The 22,611-nt window shown below is 36.2% G+C and overlaps 1 protein-coding gene across 7 annotated transcripts in view; it reads right to left on the bottom strand.

Annotated features, from left to right (window-relative positions):
* The window catches only part of LOC126370515 (protein unc-13 homolog A), a 103,619-nt gene that overhangs the window by 3,603 nt on the left and 77,405 nt on the right, over positions 1-22,611 (bottom strand). For all 7 annotated transcript variants that reach the window (XM_050015381.1, XM_050015379.1, XM_050015384.1 and 4 more), the window contains 16 exons: positions 9,351-9,529; positions 8,744-8,894; positions 7,748-7,906; positions 7,121-7,246; positions 6,064-6,231; positions 5,671-5,784; positions 5,084-5,251; positions 4,464-4,685; positions 4,119-4,285; positions 3,708-3,849; positions 2,994-3,125; positions 2,043-2,186; positions 1,385-1,604; positions 1,008-1,106; positions 493-655; positions 68-194 (listed from right to left, as the gene is read on the bottom strand). In XM_050015381.1, the coding sequence (XP_049871338.1) occupies positions 68-194; positions 493-655; positions 1,008-1,106; positions 1,385-1,604; positions 2,043-2,186; positions 2,994-3,125; positions 3,708-3,849; positions 4,119-4,285; positions 4,464-4,685; positions 5,084-5,251; positions 5,671-5,784; positions 6,064-6,231; positions 7,121-7,246; positions 7,748-7,906; positions 8,744-8,894; positions 9,351-9,529 (2,481 nt within the window). The remainder of the gene's footprint in view (positions 1-67; positions 195-492; positions 656-1,007; positions 1,107-1,384; positions 1,605-2,042; positions 2,187-2,993; positions 3,126-3,707; positions 3,850-4,118; positions 4,286-4,463; positions 4,686-5,083; positions 5,252-5,670; positions 5,785-6,063; positions 6,232-7,120; positions 7,247-7,747; positions 7,907-8,743; positions 8,895-9,350; positions 9,530-22,611) is intronic.

The following is a 22,611-nucleotide window of genomic DNA, read 5'->3' as shown; positions in this document are numbered from 1 at the left end:
CATGTTTACGACTGAAAAATACGACATGGTATTTTTAAAATAAAGTTACATGTTATTAATTATTTACCTGTTCAACAATATCAGCGAGACGCATAACAGCAACCCCGACCAGTCTGTCTTCACGGGCGAAGCAATAATCTCTCACGCAGACGTGAAGCTCAAACAGTTCCAATTGTTCTGTTGCGCTCACCATGCTGTGTGGCGAAATATTTAGCATTATAATTCTGTTAATGTGGCTTATTTCAAAATTTGCCTAGAACGGAGAACGCTACATGTAACTAGGTGGATGCTACATGGCTAAAACACCGGTGCAGTAAAGACAATCACCCAGTAACTGAACACTCACTACAAAGTGCCAGAGTGATTAAGGCATTATAGGGCACATCAGAGGAAATAATAATATCTTAACAGTTAGTGCAGAGTACAGTATGGACTGTAGTCTTACATGGCTTACATGGGTAAGCTTTCTCAAAACTACCTCTGTGTACTTACAAGTGGAAGGTCTCATTGAATTTCGGACTCCAGTTGTTGGCTTTAGATTTGGTGGCGAATTTTCTCTTCTTATCTGCTAGGTGAGGCCCGATGAGGTTGACCTCGATGAAAGGCCGGAACATGCCACTTGCTATAACCCACTTCAGATCGTTGGCTGCCACCACTGAAAGGATGGTAAATAACATAATATTAATCCCACTGTATTTTATTATAATCGTATGCCGTGAAAAGACCAAGTCTAACGTCCATCCTATCACATAGAAGTGTCTATTACACCATAAATATCATATAAAGATTATGTTGTCTTAACTATAAAAATCCATCAATACAGTTAATAATACACAGTTAATAATAATAAAAGGGCGCAGGATGGGCTTCTGTAACCGATGAGACTTTAATGTGACAAAGGATCAGGATATACAAAATAAGACAAAAACTTAGCTTGGTACAGACTAAAGAGCATTGAATAATGCACATTTCTTATATAGAAATATTACACTAAAATATAATTTTACCTTTGACAGTGATCTTGTGTTCGCCAGTACCAGGATGAGTGAACAGATCCACTTGAAGAGATATTTCACCCACGGTGCCTTCTTCTGCCACAGCCGCATCTATATTTAAACACATTAACGTCAGAACTAATGTACTTGCCAGTTTGGCAAATGGCAATCCATTAACCCCTGTTCTTTCGAGATTCAAGATACAACATATTGCATTGTCTCGTGCTGATTTACATTCCAACAGTCTAAACAGTTATGAATTACCCAATAATTAAGTATGAAATATTTGTAATAACGACATGACTTCACGCTTTTTGGTAATTAGATGACGTCATGTTAAAAATAAATAGTTTTAAAAGTTACTTTACATCCAAATCAATGAAATTTACCTTGATTTTGCTGACTCGTCACGAACGTTCGAATCAGCGTGTCCGTGGTCTGGGTGTAAAGACTGAGAGCGTATCTCAACGACTGTAGTTCCGGACTCTTCTCCAAGAAAGTCTTCTTGAGGCCGTTGCCACCGGCATGGAAGTATAACTTGATGGTGTCCAATGCTGCATCAAGAACTGCGCATTGCTTGGGTGTTAAACTCTTCTCTGCAGATAGATGCTGTAAGAAATATGCATGACAGTCAAAACGCCGTCGTTTCATGAATTATCAGATATAGTAGATATTCAATGGAAATTATTGTGATAAATGTTTATTAAGGTTTTAGGTTTATAATTTTTACATTCAAATTTACAAAAAATGTGGTAAAAAGTTGTCAATGAAATTTCAAGGCAATATCTGTATTCAAAGAAAAAACTTTGAATCTCATTTATATTTCGGGAGTCGTAAAACGATATCGTTTAGTAAAATGCGTACACATGTCATCAGCCTGTAAAAATCTCAAGCGAACGACAAGACTGTTATATTACTGAATCAAAAATAGACTTGTGAATCGCAGTTCTGCACAGTTGATCAAGGGCATGTGTGATTCATTTTCAAGAACAAAGAATTATCACAATTTGTTGTAACAAAGAACTGTAGTTAGCATATTTCAAATACCTCTTTAGAAATATCCATGACTCCAGAGAGCGCATGTTTGACGTCTTGCTTGCCGACGGTACTCTTAAACAGCTGTGTCATGTCTTCAATCTTCGCGTTAGCTGCTAAATTCTTGGCGTTATTCGTTAGATTCTTCAACATCATCTGTAGAAATACGGTCAATGTCGGTTATACAAATATTTTAGATAGATTTGCCAACATAATTAAACTTGTTTCTGACTATCGTTGGTGTATTTTCAGTCATCCGGATATGCTGACCTAGAAATACTTTAGCCAAACAAGAATTTAATAAGAAGATGACATGACGCTTTAAACTCGTGCCAAAATGGACATCATCCGACGATATTAAACATCATTTTTAAGATTTATTTTTCGCGGTTATTATATTGCATGATTATATTCATATTTATGATTGCATAAAGCTTTGATTTTACAACGTTGTAGATAATAAAGTGTATTTTAAAGTATGGCTAAACATGTGAATGCTTTTAGAGTTATATCTATTAGAAAACAAGCATGAGTTTTAGTCATAAAATTTTAGTTTATAGCAAATTATTAATAATTTATGATCTCGGTCACGAATAAACTATTTAAAAATCCCTGATACAGCTACAATGTTTAGTTAATTATTATTATTTTTTAGTATTAATTGACAGATTGTATATTATTTTGTTTTTTAAGATGTAAATATAAATTATATTCATTTAAAAATAGTCCGAAAATGTCTTTTGTTATTCTTTATCCGTAGACATTATACATACGGAGACTTTCACAAAGCAACAACTTTCACAATTTCGACGCTAAGACGAAAACTAAATACGCCTTGGTTAAATAGCTTGTTAGATGTGAACACAAAAGTCAGTGCCAGACTAGTGGCACAATTTTGATCAAAATTTCTGTGAATATAAAAGCTTGTTATTTATGAGTCTGGTCACATAAACATATACATACCGTCTTGTCAGTCATAGGCGGAAGCACAACAGTCTTTTCTAATATCTTCATTACAATTTTCCACAATTCCTTCAGCAGTCGTTTTAGTACAGTCTTTTCACAGGACTCGGCGTACATTGTTAGCGAACCGTCCTGTAAATAAATTGTATTTGTTAAAACAGCAAATTAAATTCGCAATACTTAAATAAAAGTCCTAAACACGCCACTTTACACTTCACTCATTTTGATCTATTCAAACAAAATGTCTTCATACTCGTGCTTGGCTACTAGAGTCGTCTGGGGCTACAACACGATGGATAATCAGTATTCCCAAAACATTTTGTAGGTACTGCTCCACAAATAAGTAAATAAAGTGAAATTGGAATAAGAACTAACTTGTTTTGTATTAAGAACTAACTTGAAATAAGATTCTTCACTTCAAATATTTAGTTATTCAAATGGATATCCAAGTAAAAACAAGTCTGTAACGCTAAGTGATCATAGACATGCGAAGAAAGTGTAGTTTGAAGTACCTGTGGAAAGGGGAGGACGAAGACTAAAACCTGACTGATCGATTATCCTTTATACAAAGGGTGATATGAATACGAGAGAAGTGAGTGTAAAAGTAACGATGTATTAACTATTAAAGAAAGGAATCACACTGTGCTGACTCCAATTAAGAATCAAAGCAAAAAATGAAGGTATCCTATAAATGTGTTGTGAAGTGTCACTTACAAGAATGTCCATGAGTGGTCTTAGTACTTCATCGGCTTCGTGATGAGCAGGAGGCTGTGGAGCTCCAGGCGCACCCCCACCTCCCACCTTTTGTAGCAAGTCACCCAGTTCCTTCACACTGGCAGTTATTCTTACTTCGAGACTGTAATGATTTAAAGCAAGTGATTAATATCAAATGTTCTCGATTTTGTAGAAATCGGTGAGAGATTATTATTACTAATAACACACTCATCAAAGTACAAATTGACATTTAGTGACGAGACGACAACGCGCGTGCGGAGCCACAACAGGTGTCATTATCCAATTCTTTTTTTTTTATGGCAATAATACATTTATAATTTAGTCATCTCCCAGCACACAATAAGATAATCTAGAAATACAAATCTGAAACTTTTGCCTTCAAGAAATTACCTAATAGCAAACATAGAAGCGAGTTCATCAAGCGTGTTGTTGAGGCTTTGTTGCAGGTCGTTGAGTATATCAGCTGCGTCTCGTTCTAACTTAGTACCACCCATAGCTTCGAACATTTTCTCGAGCTGTACTCGCAGTTGCTGGATGTTGTTCATGAGAATGCATGCCTGGAAAAAAGGATGTCATTTTAAATTCCAAGGTAAAAATGATTAAGAGAATGACTCTTGGCTGAAAATGCATTTTTGTAAGTTTAAGCAGTTGACTTCACTTAATTATTTTAGAGATGATTTTCAAGCAATGAGTTCACATTCAACTACTATTAGAAATGTTTTTTAACAAACATACCACGCGTTCTTCCTTCAAATGTTCTGGGAATTCTTTCTTGACGATATCAGCGTAGGCGACTAACACCTTGACGATGGTCTTGGCGAATCTCTTCATATACCGCTTCCAGATCTCTGGGTCTGGACACTCCAACTTGGATACCACATCGAAGCACTGCGTCAGTTGAGTGAACACGTCAACCACCGAGTTGCTGAACAGCGCGTGCTCGCTGGATTTTTGGAACTGGAAATAAAACAGTAATGTTACTTTTTTGATTGCCAATAATAGTATTACAGTAAGTACTATATTATGTAAATATTAAGTTGTTTTATAATGTGGTGTGATTTTGAGGTACTTTAAATGCATTGGAAATTTTACACGTAAAGTATGTATGAATCATAATTATATGATGCAATGAATTTGAAACTCATACGCGTATGTCCCATTATTGAAAAATTGATATCTAATTTTCAGTTACACAGTGAAAGTATCAAATTGTTGAGTGAAAGAAAGGAATACAATGATAGAGTAAGATTAATCCCCTCCATAGATTGAAGAGAGGAACAGACTAATTGACTGTTACTGAAAACATATTGCAATTTTTGAAAATTACAGATACAGTTTGATATCAAAATACTTACCCCATCTCTCTTATCCCTGTTGAATGCTCCGTTGAGGTACTCGAGAGAAACGTCATCATTCTCATTGAGCCACTGCATGACGAAAGGCTCGAACCACGCCGGGTACTCTGGCACGGCACCGCAGTATGGTGGCACATCTTTCACGTAGTTGGTGTAAAGCCATTTGACCTGTAGACGACAAAAAATACTTATTTTATATTCTGCAATAGAAATATTCGGAAAAATGAAGGCCGTTTTCGCCCATTTATAGATTTTGAGTCAGATTCGAAAATAATTCCAATACGGTCAGATTGGGTCATGATGATAACAAACTACGAATATTAACTTATTAATTTGTGCGAAATGAAACTGAAATTGAAATGGCGCTCAGGAATAATGCTTCACAATTTTTTTAAACGTAATCGCTTTATAAATATTACCAAAGGCACCAGATATCAAGTCTTTTTATATGGAAGTTTTTCTTTGTTATTATGAAGAGTTTTTATTTTACCCGATTTTTCATAGGCATCTATTAGAGAATTGATTGATAGGTAAGGCAATGCGTATACTCCTGATAAGTAATCATCAATAAGTAATATGCCAATTACCTTAAAGTGCAGGTTCATGTAAGCAGAAGACTTGCACAACCGCTGCTGTTCATGTTCCTCTAAAGCGTACTTCATATCCACAGCAAAAAGCGACCACATAGTCGCCGCAGAGAGCTGGAAATTCATAAAGAAATCAATAAGCACTGCCAGAAACTCAAATCACATTATTGGGAAAGTTTGTGCAATCACTACATTTACCACCTAATTCGACTTATGAGTTTGAATTTATGTTTGGATCATCACGTGGTTTTCAAATTTGAGCCTGGTTAATGGAAATATGTTCGCCGCCTTTTACATGGGCCTTAAACATAGATAGAAAGATATGGTATACACCTCTGGCTAAGCAGAGTTACAGGCACATACAAGCGTGATGTCACGTTATGTTGTGGATACCTGTCCAATGTTCAACTCTTGCGGGAACTGGTTGAGGACAGGAGCATAGCTGTTACGGTCCTCCTCTATCACAGATACGATGAGAGCGATGAGCTTGTGCCAGAAATCTACTGAGTCCAGCTGCGGCCCATGGTCTGCCGGGTCACGCTTGGCTTCGTTTGGATCCACCTGAAGAGAGAATATGGCATTTATATTACTTATAGGATATATAAGTAATAAATCTTCTACATCAAATGAGATCGTGCTCCAACAGTATCCTGAAAGATGTTTTCTTATAGGACTGACTCACCCATGCAGGTGCTGGTGAAGCAGTTCTAACTACTGTAGTGTGTTTTTAAATTTGTGACTAACATAATTTATAAGTGACTGTAACTAACAATTGAGCCTAAGGTGCTCAAATAAATACGTATTATCTTTTAAAAAAGTCCTACCATTGTTAAATTATACATAGCAAACTATTTTTAACGGGTCGATACGAAAATAAAAAAGAGGATCGACTTATTCTTTAAAGTACTATTGTTGAATAATGTTAAATCTGTAATAAATACCCTGTATAAAAGTTGCAAATAAATAATTGATTTACTTATTCTTCGACAAGGAAATGGAGTGAAGGAAACCGATTTAATGCTTATCGGAGATATGTGGGTCGTTACGCTTATACTTTTGAAACTTTCCTGTTTGTTTGCGGCGTTTTTAGTAAGTTCATGCTGCCGCATTGATTTATGAAAAAAGTTCGCAAACAAAATGAATAGCTGGCAAATAATAAGGGAATTACCTGAAGAGCTTATTATTATTTGAGAGAACACAAAACAAATGATTTGTGTCGATATGGCGACGACAGGGTACATTATGTATGATTAGTTAATTGCATGTTCAAGATATCGATGTAAGTTGCAAAATCATGACGTTAGTCAGAATTTGCAACATATCTAATATTTGAGAGAATTAATTTCAGAAATCAATTTACTGGCAAAAGAAGAAGGCTCAGTTTGTGCTGTGCTGAAAGGAATATTAGATCTTGTTGGTGTCGATGAATTGTCTGTGTATTGTGTCTTACCTGGAACTCCCTATTGTAAAGCTCGTAGCAGTTTTCGAAAAGGAATTGATATGTTGATCTAAGGCAAGCCTTCACACAGTCTTTGACAACAGTGCTGGCGCGGGGTGGGCTGCTGAGTTCTTGGACCTGAATAAATATAAATAAGACATATTTAATATCTCTTAATTACTTAAATTACAAATCTATCAGAAAAGTTAATGCATATTTTGTTGCTAAGTTATCACTTATCTATTTATTTATTTATTTAAGATACACCATCGGTATATACATAAAAATTACATGAATAAAATTCAACGGACAATGACCGTATGTTATACCATTACAGGCGTATACAACATTCAAGTTAGTTTTAAACAAATAATAAAACAACACGTACACGTGTTTGAGTTAGTTATCGAATATTGATGTTAATAAAAAAAAATATTCAACATATTATGGACAGTTGCTGTAAACAACTTAACAAATTAATATGATCAACCTATAAGTAATTTGTGTTGACGTTAACGTTCATAATATTATCAAAAAATGCGTCTTTTGAATTCACAACATAGTCATACAGATAGGAGCGCTGAAGGCGTTGACGCGGTGTATTTGTCAAGTGTAATATACTAAGTATATTATACACACCTTCATCCTAAAGAAAGTGATACTGGTGAGGAGGTCGACGGTAGACTTGAGGTCCATGAGCTTTTCAGCGCTGGAGGCTGGGAAGTTGTTCCGGTACATAGACAAGTCGATCCTGAGAGAGTTGTGCAGCTGGTCCAGGAGTTTGACGAACTTCTCTTTCTGCAAAAGAAAAACCACAATAAGTAAGTGACATGTTAATCATATAAAAAAATGTGTATAATTAAACCGCGTATCAAGATATTGATTTTATGGGACAATCTGGTTTTACAGGGATATAAGCTACGCAGACATTGATTTCTTCTCTTCTGAAGATTGATAAAACATGAAGAAACATAAAATAGAGAAGTACAATAATTAAATAAGGTTAAGCTGTCAAAAATAGGATACATATCGTAAACATACAAAACATAAACAGCCTATATACGTCCCACTGCTGGGCATTGGCCTTCCCCTTCAATCAACCGGAGGCGGTATGGAGCATAGACCACCACGTTGCTCCACTGCGAGTTGGTGGAAGTGTTTTAACGGCTTACAGCCGGGCTTAACGTGCCCTTCAAAACACCCAATCAATTTACGTTTTCAGACAATCAGGTGATTCAACCCTGCAAAGTCCTTACCAAACAAAGGACAGTCTCACAAGTATTTTCAACAATGTCGCCATCGTGACCTCCATATCGTGAGCCTAACGCTCTAACCATTAGACCACGGAGGCTGTTAAATAAATAAGATAGTATAAGGAAAAAAATAAAGGATGAAATGGAGCTTTTGAAGAAACTAATTAGATCCTATCATCTACCAAACACATCAATCTAAAAATATCGACGAATACACTTCTTTCAGCTCCAGGCTTGTTGGTATCCAGTTTTTGAGTACGAGAAATTATTATTATCATCATACTTAACATCTCACTCACTCCAAATTTGATATCGTAATAATAACTCTAACATCAGAATTGATGTGATTGATCATCGAGTTCAAAGAAATGATGTCACTTACGCCAAAATTGGAAGCAGCAAATCTATCTGACGCAGAGACGGCAGACGAGGCAGTCGTATGAGCATAGTAAGCGTTGATATTAGCCAGTAACGTTGACATGACTGCTGGTACTCCGGCGCATAGGTACTTCGTCGACAAGCAGTGGAAATGTCTAGAAATATGACAAAATGTAGTTTATATTTAGCGAACTTTGAATTAATGATTCTGGTATCGCCTGTTGCGTTAAAAATAAATAGGTATTTGTTTAAGATTACGGGGAATAGAACAATTATTTTGTAATATTCTTAAACAATAAATAGTTCACATTATTTTAGCACCCATAATTTACATCTGAAAAAAGACTTTATTTTTTATTGTCAAATGTTCTATAATTCTGTTAAAATACATTCACAATTTTAATTACAGTAAGAACCTTAATAATCTGATACAGTAGTAAAATTATGACTTATTATGATTAATAATATTCTCTCTTACACAACAAAATCATTTGATAACATAATTTACACACACAAACCACAGTAAGTTTTACCTAACGTGTGATATTGCGTGCGTAGGCTTACTTAGAGGGAACATAAAAGCTGCAAACAGCTGATAGGCATGTACTCACGTCATGGCTTGATATATGGCTTCGATGCCATATCTCATTGCGAACTCATCGACGATTTCCTCAGGGTTTTCGCTGAAGTAGACTTTCCACGCGTCGTCGCCTCTTGCGACTGGTAAACTGACGGCGCCGCCATTGTCCTCGCAGAGGTAGTGGAAGAGATTCTCGTGAAGACAGGTGTACTGTGGAAAAAGGTCCATTAATAGTACCTAAGTTCTAATTTTCCCATTTCAAAATATAGCTGAGCTCCTTTGTTTAGAATACTTTTGAGTATTTTAATGACGATCACAAAGTCGTATTAATAAGTTTAGTTCTCAATATAACATTCATTACATTCTTGAAAATCTGGATAAACAAAATTTGATGATATAAAAACAAAAAGATTTCTCATCGTGCTTTGCTAATGTAACTTTGCTTTGCTAATGTAGCTAACGGACTGTTGCTAAGGTAACTCCCTCAATCAGCGCTTATCGCTATCGACCCGCTAGGGTCGATTAATTCTTTCAAATATTTTTCCTCTCAGACGACGCCCTGAGCCGAGATTCGCACCCAACTGGGCACCCCAGGCCTGTTGTCTTAAACGTTGTACCTTCAGCGCTCCCCATTCGTCCGGCCAAGTAGTTAATGCAATCTGCAGCAAATCTACAATAAGTCACGTCAAAAAAAGGTAACTACCAATATTTGAAAATCTTGAAATCTTTTTCTAAGGTACCACTAAGTTATCAATTTCAATCCAAACAAATTCTATGTGTTGACTTTTAAAAACGAAACATCATTCTCACCGTAATTGAATTTCGACTTTTAGTTTGGAATAATTGAATTTCAGTCGAACATGAACTTGATAATCAAATTTTGCCTCACCCCATGATTCTATAACCCTTTAAAATTGTATAACGAAATTGGTTTTGGGAAAAAAACAGGGTTGAATTCATTTGGGAAATCAAAATGGGATATGGAATGAAAATAAATTGAATCTAACTTGCGAGGTTCGAATAGTGACAGAGATTAATTGGTTACGTGTGTTGTAAATCTGTGACGTATCCATTACGGTTTGTGAAGCGTTATTGAGAAATATGCGAGATGAGCTGCCATGACGTACGTGTTTGGAACGGATTTATGGCCGCATCACATTTCTGCTGCGCAAGCAATATGTGTAGCTACACCCGAAGGTTGTTAAATATCGTTATATGGTTTTGATTTTCATATAGCGTGGAGGAATAATCGGCCACGCACAAAAATATATGTGGAAAACATCATTTGTAAGAGCAAGTTGATGCTGTTTGATATTAGACCACAATACTTAAGAATAAATGTTTTTATAATAAACTGTAATTATTTGCCATCTGCGATTTTGTCCGCATACATATCGTGGCTGATTTTGCAAACTGACGTATCTGTAATAATTTGCTTAAATAATTTGTTTTATATTGACAATAGCAAATGGTGCATATCAGATTAGCCAAAAAATTCAAATACATCAGCGACCCTGGAATGCTTGGTCCTGGATTTTTATTAATAATATTATAAAAATTGAAGGGAAAGATCCCGATTACTCTAACTATAGCGGCGGCCAACCAGCTCGCGATTACAAATACTTCAGGACCCCTATACCAACCCCGCTGGTGTGGTCGACGATTCCCCTCATTCAGCGCTTACCACTATCTTTTTCTTGTTCAGCGCTCCACATTTATCCGACCAAGTAGCTAATGCTAATGCTAATGATTGGTGAAAAGGTAACAGACAATTTGAGGTACTTTGTTAGTACTTCGTTATAATATTAATAATGCCTGATTTTGGGGCCTATGATAAATAATCGGCTAAACACAAAAAACAAAGCACACGATAAAACCTGGGTCCAGATTCTAGCCGACAAGCGCGAGAGGCGACACAGAAGTGAGAGGGCCGATTTACCACGTGTATCATCTAATAACCCTCAACTACAATGCCAGTCGTGCGGCCGCTACTGTCACTCTCGCATCGGACTTTACACCCATTTTAAAAGCTGCCACGGACAGCTGCGGCAGCTGCTGTTTTTTTGCTGTTTGAATCATCTGATAAAGATGTAAAAGCCTGAAATGATGATGATAAAAATAATAATGTGTTTTATATAGGTATTGTACTACTAACATAGAATTGCGTTCCATCATTACTAACGCTTTTAATATTTAATTTGATTATTAACCTAACTTAACCTACCATAACCTAGCAAGTAAGTACATTGTTCCTAACAAGTTATGGATGAATACTGGTATTGTCCGAAATAAATGATTTTGAATTGATGTGAATTATTATAAAACTTTGTTAGCCTTTTCAAATCAAATATCAATCTGCCCTTAAAATCACATCTAAAGTTGCGCTAAATCCAGTACTAACATCAATAATTGGCGTCTAATCCCAGCTTAGCGTCTGTTTAGGTAAACTGAGATAGCTTAAGCAATCTAATTAATGACCTTAGGCTATACAGCTTACGCCTGAATAATTTTCAGATCCAATAACCTCTGGCACTAAGACAAACATTCAGAGGATATGTATTAATGGATGATAATGGAAATGTCCATATCATACCTATGCATGCTGAACACAGCACAAATATGTGTGGTTACCAGCTTTAATATACAGGGCGTTAGAGACATCGTAACGAAAACTTTGAGGGATGATTCAGACTATGATTCTAAGTTGATATCAAGTGGAATTTTCCGTCGCAAAAGTATGGAACGGAAAATAATTTAAAAAACACTAAAATTTTCACGAATTTTCCGACAGGAAATTCCACTTGATATTAACTCGGAATCATGGCCTGAATCATCCCCCTCAGTATTCGTTACGGTGTCTTTAACACTCATTTCTAATTGTATGGCCACCGTACGGATGATTGACAAGTGTTAATTTTAAAATGAAACCTTGGCGAATAAAATAGGCATCTCGCTGATATGCAATCAGTTTGACGTGTGCTGTCAACTTAATTCTGTCGGGTTATAGGGCAATAAAAAAAAATCTGCTTAAAATTGAGGATTGTTTGTCATTGCCTGTCCCTTTCTTTTTCGGGGGATAAGAAAATGGCAGGTATAACTTAAAATAAAATAAGATGGTGTGTACTGGATTCGGCACTAATAAATGCGTAAGTTGGAAGGATAAGCCTGTCCTCATTCGACGATATATCTTTCTGGCAGAGCAGAGGAATGAAATGATCGATTCGCTGCAATATTTATTTGTGTTGGTGGTTAATTCGTTTGATTGATTCGCTTCTGAATACCAGGGTCGTGGCTCACGTCGCGGCTTATGCTGAGCGAGGTCCTTTTATTCCGGACGCCACTGCAGATGATCGGGCCGTCAGTGCGTTGCATTTATAAATACTGTTAATATTATTATTTTATTACGACTTTGGTTTGTTTGTCTTTTTCTAATAATTTTTAATGTTAGCGTTCTTTTTTATTATTTTCCGTGTGGTTTGTGTCCTGTGTTAAATGTAATGTACCTGTCCGACTGAAAATAATAAATACTGTTTCTTTTCTTTCTATTGGTTTTTCTTTGAAAATCTACCTATCCATCCATAGGGAAGGCCCTTGCCCCAGTAGTGGGGAAGTTAATGGGCTGGTGATGATGATGAATTTTAAGTTAAAATCTTAATAATTTAAAACAATATTTTATAATGCTATTACACCTTCGGAACAAAGGCAACAGAAAGTCGAATTTTATTATTATATAGTTATATATACTGACAGAAAAAAAATAGGCACCTACCTATCTTGTTACCCGACAAGTCAAAATTTCATATCAAAAAAAATATCTTGATCCAAAGGGAATGAATCAGAATCGAAATGAGTTTCAGAACGATTACAAAAGGATAACAAATTAATTAATAATTCGCAAATGAGCAGTGCGATGCCGTAACACAGACCCTGGGGTGACTTAATTAATCCCGATATTGGAAGATACAAGCTTCAATTTCGCGGGAAAGTAAAGAACGAAATGTCGATGGCTGTTCAGATTAAATGATTATTATTTTTAATGAGAAAAAGATAAAATCGTTTGTTGACTAACAAGCCCTCTTTTAACCATTGATTGACCAAGGAGGATCGTTTTTTTTTGCCGTGACTAATACGTAGATTTGCCGCAAATGACATAAATTGGCCGGACAAATGAGGAAATAGAAAAGGTCAATTTCTTTATCTATGTTTATAAAAAAATACTGACCTAGCTGTATTTTATCTAGTCTAATCTAGCCTATAAGATTCAACCGCTGGGTTGAGGCCTATTTCAAATTCTAGTGGTGTTGTGCGTACTCCGGTCAGTCCCTCCGGTAAGCATTAAGATCGTCACGTCATCTCCTTCGTGTTTTTGAAATATAATAATAATTATTTTTACCAAGAAATATAGAACATCGTAGCGCCGTTGTCGGCCTGAGGGGAAAATGGTATTAACGTCCGAATATTTCGATGAAAATGCTTTAATAAAACATCTTTGGTAATAAACCGGCTTCAGTAAAGCGGTAACGTTCTGTATCTCACTGTTTTATGTCAATATCGGAAAGGCGATCAATAAACTTAAACCTTAAAGTCGTTAGCATAAAGACGTCGACGCGCAACTTCGAGCTAACTTAAATTATTTTTCTTCTACAGCCCATTTCAGTCGATTCCAAGTGTCAAGTAGTGTTTTACCACGCTTACCCTTAAACGTGTTTTAGCGAGATTGCGAACGCTCCTCCCATCAAGAAAATATTTCGCATAATTTTTGCGAAACTTTTCGGATAAGAAATCATTTTGCCTTCCATCAAAGCGTATAATGTTCGTAATGGAACTCGGGAATGCTCTTAATGCTTCTTAATTTTCTTGTTGCGAACCGGGGATAATGAGGGAATATTTCGTTGGATGTACCTAATCATACAGGGTGTTAGTGACATCGTAACAAATACTGAGGTGGGATGAGAGAGATAATGAGGCCATGATTTTGAGTTAATATCAAGTGGAATTTTCCGTCACAAAAATAATGATTTTTTTAAAGTTTTTTAAAATTATTTTCAGTTCCGTACTTTTGCGACGGAAAATTCTACTTGATATCAACACAGAAGCGTATTATGGTCTCAATCATCCCTCAAAGTTTTCGTTACGATGTCACTAACACCCTGTATATACTTGCGCCTTAACTACCAATGAATATGAGGCCTACTCTATTGGTGTCTGTAACCGTAAAAAATATATCCTAACGAGAAACAGCCGCCAATCACACACATGCCTAACCTAAAGACCCGATTAATCAAGGAATATCAAATAAGGCAGCCACAAAATTAAGGATGCTGGCCCAAAGTCAGACATTCTGGTGCCAACAGATTTAATTATACCTATGTATACTGGCAGCTTTTACTGGATAAAACTAGATATAAATTGGCGCGTAAAGTCTCAAGTGACGTCATCAAGCACCCTCCCAGCGCTTATCCCCTGTCTATTCCGATTACCTAACCTAACCGCATTACCAATCAAAAATAAACAAGTGTCAAACGTGGGTATTGGACAGCTAAGCAAAACTCAATCCAATTATCAAATTATTTGATTGAACATTGCTTGGATATCAAATACCAAACTTGCTGTATTGATATGTATATTTTCACTTAATAAACCAAAGGGAATCTCATGCCAATATATAAATAGCAATCCTTATGTAAATAGCAACCGAGACCTGCGGCTTAACTTATTTTAAATAAATAAAATAAATAAAATCTTTATTTCAAGTAACCATCGACTCATATGTGTTAGTAAATGTCTTATTTCTAATGTTAGTATAAAATAAAAATAACACACAATATCAAAAGCTTATAATACATTTGGGCGCGTGCAGCCCACTGCAGCGACGCAAATAGGGGCTCTCATCCCCAATCAAACAGAGAGCAAGGTTGCATTTTCCTAAGCACAGAATCAACTTACTTTTTGAATAAGGTTATTCAGGCTGTAATTAATATCTTAATCAAACGGCGGATAATGTCACAAAGTGACCACGGGGAATCAAACCCATGGGTTCAGATGGAAAGCCGAGCACCCTACCTAAATAGGCCACAGAGGCAGGTTAGATTATGTGACGTCATCAGTCATGGTGGAAAAATGCCGGAAGGGTTCCCAGATGAGGTATGATTTAGGAGGTGCATTACGCTGGTGTTTCTTGGATTTGTTTTCCTTATTTCTACTATATATGCTTTGTATGAAATAAGCCATGCTACATGTAATATTCTTTTGTACAACATGGGGGTTTAAAATGGCCACATCGAAGCAATTCATCTAAGAAAGCAATATTGCTGTGTAAGTGGATTCAATGAAGGGTTTCACTTCTTTTTAGTCGGGAATACGTCTGATTTTAATGGTATTTTTTTAATTTGCCTTGCTAAATAGCAAAGCTTAAACAGTACAAAGAATAGAATTATTTTAAAAAATAACACAAAAGGACGCAGGCCCAAATACCCAATTACCATTTCATTTCAAAAACGGAATTTAAAACGTAATCAATGTCTATAGTCTCAAAAGTTCTCCATCGCATAATTCGTTTAGAATAGCAACATTTTGAGGTCCATTTAATTAAAGGGGTCCCTTAATAAATCACTGGAGATAAATTGGTTCAAATGGCTGCAGCCTTGGGAATGAAGCAAGAACCCGTTTTTGGTAGACTAAAATACATTTCCATATTGGGATAGATCTTCCATCGGGTTAGTATTTTATACAACATGTAGATCTTCTATCGCGTGGGTTGTGAATTACCAAGCTCATCGACCTTGGTGTCAGGGTTATTGAGTTATTATTGAGCTTCCAATGGCCTCTGACATGGCTCATGTAACGATAACTCACTTATATCAATAAGTGGTAACCGGGATCAACGGCTTAACGTGCCTTCCGAAGCACGGATCGTCTTTCAAATAATGTCTTAACCAAGTTTGGTTTGGTGGCCCCTAGTTAGGGGCCACAAAGTGATTTTTGTGATATGTATCCACCGGGATTCAAACTCGGGACCTCCGGCTAGTGAGCCTAACGCTCAACCGCAGGGCCACAGAGGCCGTTAGAAGATATTTATAGATAAAAATATATTACATGGAAAATGTAATACATAATATATTACGTGGTAAAATTAACGAGGAAATAAAGTCTTATAGAGAGAGCATAATTACAATATGATAACGGTAGTAATACCGTTTTCACAATGTCCGATTACGTAACCTGAAAATTTTACAGGACCGGTTTTTCTAATTACGATAAGTCAGAAAATGTACTTAAAATATGCGTGAAATATTTTTATATTAGTTTTAAATTTTCTTAGACACCATTCAATATAGTCAATCAATTTATCACTTAAAGCCTAATGTCTGCTTCGAAAAAATATTCGAAATAAAGTCATTAATAAAAGGTATTCCTGGCAATAAAGCTTGGCATTTGCTGAGATATTTTTCTTTTTTAATTTTTTTTTAAATAAAAAAGTAATTTTTATGATTGCGTCTGTATTTATATTATCTGTGATGTTAGAGGTATAATATTACCACGTTTATTCAGTCTCATTGTCATTTCTGACGTTAAGAAGGATGATTCCGCAAGAAATAATTTAACGAACAATAAATAAAAAGAATAAAGAAAAACATATATTTGATTAAATTACCCAATTCAACCCTAGCGTACATAATACCCACCCACGCAAGATTATTTATGAGCTTTTTTAATGAGCTGTCCCAAGAATTCCAAACACGAAAACTGTTCTTTAAGGTTCTTTAACTTTCCCTTATTGCTATGGCTTTTAAAAATAGGTTAAATGTTTGAGTTGCCCTTAAAGCACCAAAGTTATTGCGATTGACGATAAGCTACTCATTCTAGGGTTGACATTATGATGTAAAAGTACAAAATAGGGCCTAGCTTAAGTGTTTTCATGTTGGCGTCCGTTAATGCTGCCAGTAGGTTGAACCAAAAAAAATAATGTGATTGAGCACACCCCGGACACTGCATACAAAATTCTCAATCTTACAGTGAGTAGTCGCCTAAGCGTAAGTGAGAGCGTTGCGCGCTCTCCCTTACTCTTTAGCGGTTCACATCCATTTAAGACTAAAGTAAGACCCAGAGGGAGTGAGGTAAATCTAGTTACTAATTGGTGCAGGGCGGAGAGTTGCCGTTCTATACGTACAGTCATGAGCAATATAATGTAGGTACCCACTTTAGGACTGTGTCGCACTAATATATTTGACATTTAGTGAGACTTACAGTTCAATTTGTCAAATATGTTAACGTGACATGGTACCAAAGTGTATACATATTAATGCTCGTGACCGTACGTAGTAAGGTCGAGAAGTTTTCGGCCCACCTACATTTAAATTAAATTTAAATTTAAATTAAATTTATTTATTCATCACACACAAGTAATAAGTTTACAAAAGTTTGGAATAGCTTTGTATGATTGCCTCGAGTGTGTGATGACATTACATTAATTGGAGATACAAAACTTCCGTGACAATATTTAATTATGTCTAATAATACGTGTCGATTAATAATTCCAAATGCACAAGTCTGTGTATCGATCAGGTATGACTGGATTTTTTAAAAACAGCAAGAGTAAGTAGTACAAAGATGGAAAAAACGTATTTCCTGTACCCACCCATTTTCCTGCACCGCCGATTTTAATCAAAAACATTCTCACAAAATTTTAAAGGCACATAATCTTACGTGTTACATGGAAGGGAGCACATCAAAGAAGATAAGTAAAGAATACCTCCACATATAGATGCCGTAATAGGATGACGTAACGTCTATGTTAAGCTGCAGATTATCTTGGACGTAACCTGTCAGTGTAAGTTAGTATGTAATTTACTACACTTATACTTTTTCTAACCTTTCTTTCAGGTAATAAAACTGGGAAGTCTCTAAACGCTGGTATGGCAACTAGTGAATGCAATCTCGATTCGAGATCGCAAATTCGAAATCTCGAATTTCCATTATCCCGTTTTCACAGGGTCATATTTCTCGAGATTATGAGTTTCCCCTCGACGTTTTCCTTCACCACTGATCGTAAGGAACCCAAATTGATCTGTATATTATAGCTAAATTTAAATTCCTTTTCATGTTCTGTACGGATCGTAAATTGTTTTTGTTCCAAGGAGCTTAGAAGCGGTAGTAATAACATACTTTTTTTTCTTTCTTTCTTTAGTAAACTTTAGTTGCACGTATAATCCAGTTGATGTGCTTAAGTTCTGCATAAAACCCAAGTATATTTCCAACTCAAGGACTGCTGAAGGAAATGTAAGTCTAAGTAACCATGTAAGTTAGAAAATTATTTATTTCACTCATATATTTCCTACATTATAAAGTGGGCGTTGGAAAAATGGCAACTGTCTAGCTGTTCATACGACAATAACTCTCTGGTGTTTTACTTTAAAAGCATGTTACATACTTACTTAAAAAGTAATGAGAAAAAGTACGTGACTCAATTTACAAAGTTTCAGAAGTTTATTATAAATTTTGTTGTATGGGACCAATATTGGCGCTTTTCAATTGTTTCACTGATACGTTTCAGTTTGCTCAAAAAATATAATTTTGTACCTAGTAAAATGGTTAATATAACAATACGGTAACATTCCACGCACCAATTCATAACGTGTGCCGACCTCACCCCTTGTAGGTCTTACTTACTTAATATAATATATATGTATATGAGTGGAGTACACATAGATATACATTTATATAGATTAAAAGCACAACAACAGAAGATTAAAGTACTTTCAAACTGTAAATCATGATAAAACGTCGGCACAAATTGCATTATCCTAGTGTAAACTAACGCGTAATATTATCAAGAAACTACAAGAAAATTGTGTCTCGGCGCCTCTATTATTCATTCTGGCTATGTTGAGGCTTATTGGGGCGTAATAATTAAAAACTTACACTACAAAGACCGTATAGTTTAAGTACAACAAGCCGTATTAAAAGATATGAAAGCTTTGCTCTAGAAAATGGGAATTTTCAACTCGAGTTCCCACTGTTATTTTTTTTTCTGCCGACATTGTTATTGTTCATTATACGCATATTGTAATTGCGTAAAAGAAAATTACAACAGTTTTGAGAATAAAATACCTGCTTTGATTCTAGAATGTTTTCTATTCAAGGATTTTTGACAAATAAAACATAATTAACGGTTAAACGAACTTACCTGTAAGTGAAGTTCTATCGTAATTATACGAGTGCTTCGTTCGAAGAGATTAGTAACCTGTAAGATGATAAGCTTGAACACAATGTAGTAACGCATAGTGACACCATTCATTGCACACATAGTTGAAAGCATATAGAAAAAAAAATAATAACAAAATTCTTTTTTTTTTTTTTTTAAAGGGTAGTCTTATATTGTCTGCCCCACTCGGATAGTCTCCGCGCGCTTCATTAGTTTAGGGCTCTGTTTGCGATATTTGCAGAACAGATTTGGGGTCTAGGGCGGGCGGGGGTTACTAATCTCTTCGAACGAAGCACTCGTATAATTACGATAGAACTTCACTTACAGGTAAGTTCGTTTAACCGTTAATTATACTTCGTGCTTCGTTCTCGAGATTAGTAACCTGTAAGATGATAAGCTTGAACACAATGTAGATGTTGAGAGCAGGTTCGGGAAATATCGCAGTAAAGAAAACTATAACGAAATGTAGATGAAATGTATAATTGTCTAGTACTTATTATTATAATGTGTCTAGATGATTACAAACTAAATAAAATTACAAATTATTATTTAATATAGCACAAGCCAACTCTGCCTCGTTTGTGGTCATGATGGTTCTATTGTAGAATTTTCCAAACGTGGTGGAGTTTTGACTGCAACTAGCAGTTTTTCGAATCTGGTCAATGCTAACCCCTGCGCTGTATGCCTGGGATGTGGCAGCGTGGCGCGTGCTATGTGCTGAAAAGATTGACACATCCACACCAGAATCTTTCAGTGTAGACTTAATCCAACGACTGAGTGTTTGTGTGGTGACGGCTTTATGAGGCCGCTTAAAACTGATAAAAAGGTAATCTGACTCTCTAATTGAGGCCGTTCTATTTATGTAGCTAATTAATGACTTGGCTGGGCAAATCCCAGGTTTTTGCAGAAAGAAAGGTAAGGTAAGGACTGGATTATTCGTACCGACTTTCGAAGTTTTGATGAGATCTGAAATTTTGATAACAATCTTATCTGGAAACATCTTAATGTTATAAATATTTATTTTCGACAGGGTTTGTACCCTATGGGCGGTAACCAGTGCCAGTAATGTTACACATTTTTTTGCAAGTTTTTCCATTGATATGGCCTCGTTAGGGTACAAGAGAGCCAGGTAATCTAGCACGCACCCAGTGTCCCAAGTGATATCGTACTTGGGAATAGTAGGTCTTAGCCTAAACACACCTTTGAAGAACCTTTGAATACGATAATCCGTCGATATATTGGGTCCTAAAATTAGGGACAAGGCTGCTCTACAGCAATTTAACGAACCATATTGATTGCCACTATTATATAAATCAGTAAGGAACTCCATGACTTTAAATATTGATGCATCGTATAAAGGTGTGTTATTTTGTTTACAAAAATCATACCATTTATTAATATAGGTGTTGTACTGTTTAAAAGATGAATCAGCTAAAGAACTAATCATTATATCTACTGCCGAGGCTGGTACGGACCGTCGCAATAGTGCTGCCCGGATAATATTCCGGCAGCCAGGGTAAGGTTCGAGTGAATGTTCCTCCTGCTGGAATGAGAAACGATTACATGGTCATTTGAACTGAACTCAAAAATATAGGACGTCAAAAGACTGTGGAAAATTGGGTACCAAGGTTGTGTGGGCCACAACGGGACGATCATGATACCGGTCGCTTTGTCGGCGATAATCTTGCGCAGTGTTTTAAGTATCATCGAAACCGGTGGGAAGGCATAAAAATATAGATTCTTCCAGCTTATCGTATATGCATCGATAGCGAAGGCGTCAGGGTCCCTGTGCCAAGATACGTACTTTTCACATTTCTTGTTCAGTCTACTGGCGAACAGGTCAATGTCTGGGGAACCAAACTGTGAAACTAACTGGTCAAAAGTAAAGTTTTCTACCTCCCATTCTATGTCTGGATGTGAACGTCGGGATTCAGTGTCAGCTACGATGTTTTCTTTAGATGGGACATATGAAGCCTTTATAAAGATTTTCCTATGTTCACACCATTGCCAGATCTGTCTAGCAATGTCAGTGAGATGTGGGAATTGAATCCCGCCCATGCGGTTAATGTAGGATAGCGCAGTAGCGTTGTCTATGCGAATTAAAACTTGACAATTTTCTAAATGTTTTGCAAAAATTTTAATCGCAAAGTAAGCAGCTAACAGTTCGAGATAGTTAATGTGCATCCCGCGCTCCGACTGTGACCAAGGCCCATTCGCGGTGTCACCCCCGCAGGCCGCGCCCCACCCCGTAGTTGAGGCGTCAGAAAATATTTCAACCGCGTAACAGTCGTCTTGAATACGGTGCGCAGGGCTCTCTATAGCACGTAGCCACCATTGAAAGTCCGAAAGTATGTTTTCCGGGATTTTCATATACCTGTCATAGTCATCATGAGGTTGTAAGTTTAAATACTTACACCGTTCTAACTGTTTTGTATATAACATTCCATATCCCACTGCGGGACACGCAGACACAAGAAGTCCTATAAGTTGAGCAAATTTTCTAATTTTACACCTAGTAATGTTTATGATTTTTTGTAACTCTGCTTTGATATGTGTTTTCTTTTCGGGGGGCAAAGTTATTTGCATAGTATGTGAATCCAAGATGAAGCCTAAAAATTTACATGATTTTGAAGGGGTCAACTGATTTTTTTCCCTATTGATTATAAAACCAAGAGCGGTAAGTAGATTAATAGTTGAGTTCACGTTGTAAGAGCATTCAAGATATGATCTTCCTAACAATTGAATATCGTCAAGGTACATTGTGGAAATATGTCCAGCTGCTCTAAGTAGACTGATTACAGGCTTCATTAACTTAGTAAAGATGTAAGGCGCTGTGTTCAACCCAAATGGTAGTACATTAAACTCATGAAGTTTATTGTTCCACATAAATCTCAAGTATTTACGAGAATCTTCGTGAATTTTTATTAAGAAATAGGCGTCCTTTAGGTCGACAGTGGCCATAAAACAGTCCTGTGACATTAGTTTAATTGATGTACGAATATCCTCTAGCTTAAAGTGACTTGTGTCAATAAACTTATTCAAGTTCTTTAAGTTTAATATAAAGCGCATTTGACCATTAGGTTTTGGG

Source organism: Pectinophora gossypiella, chromosome 11, assembly GCF_024362695.1.
Source record: "Pectinophora gossypiella chromosome 11, ilPecGoss1.1, whole genome shotgun sequence".
Taxonomy (NCBI): domain Eukaryota; kingdom Metazoa; phylum Arthropoda; class Insecta; order Lepidoptera; family Gelechiidae; genus Pectinophora; species Pectinophora gossypiella.
Note: the sequence above shows the minus strand (reverse complement) of the source record. Positions and strands in the feature narration are given on the sequence as shown.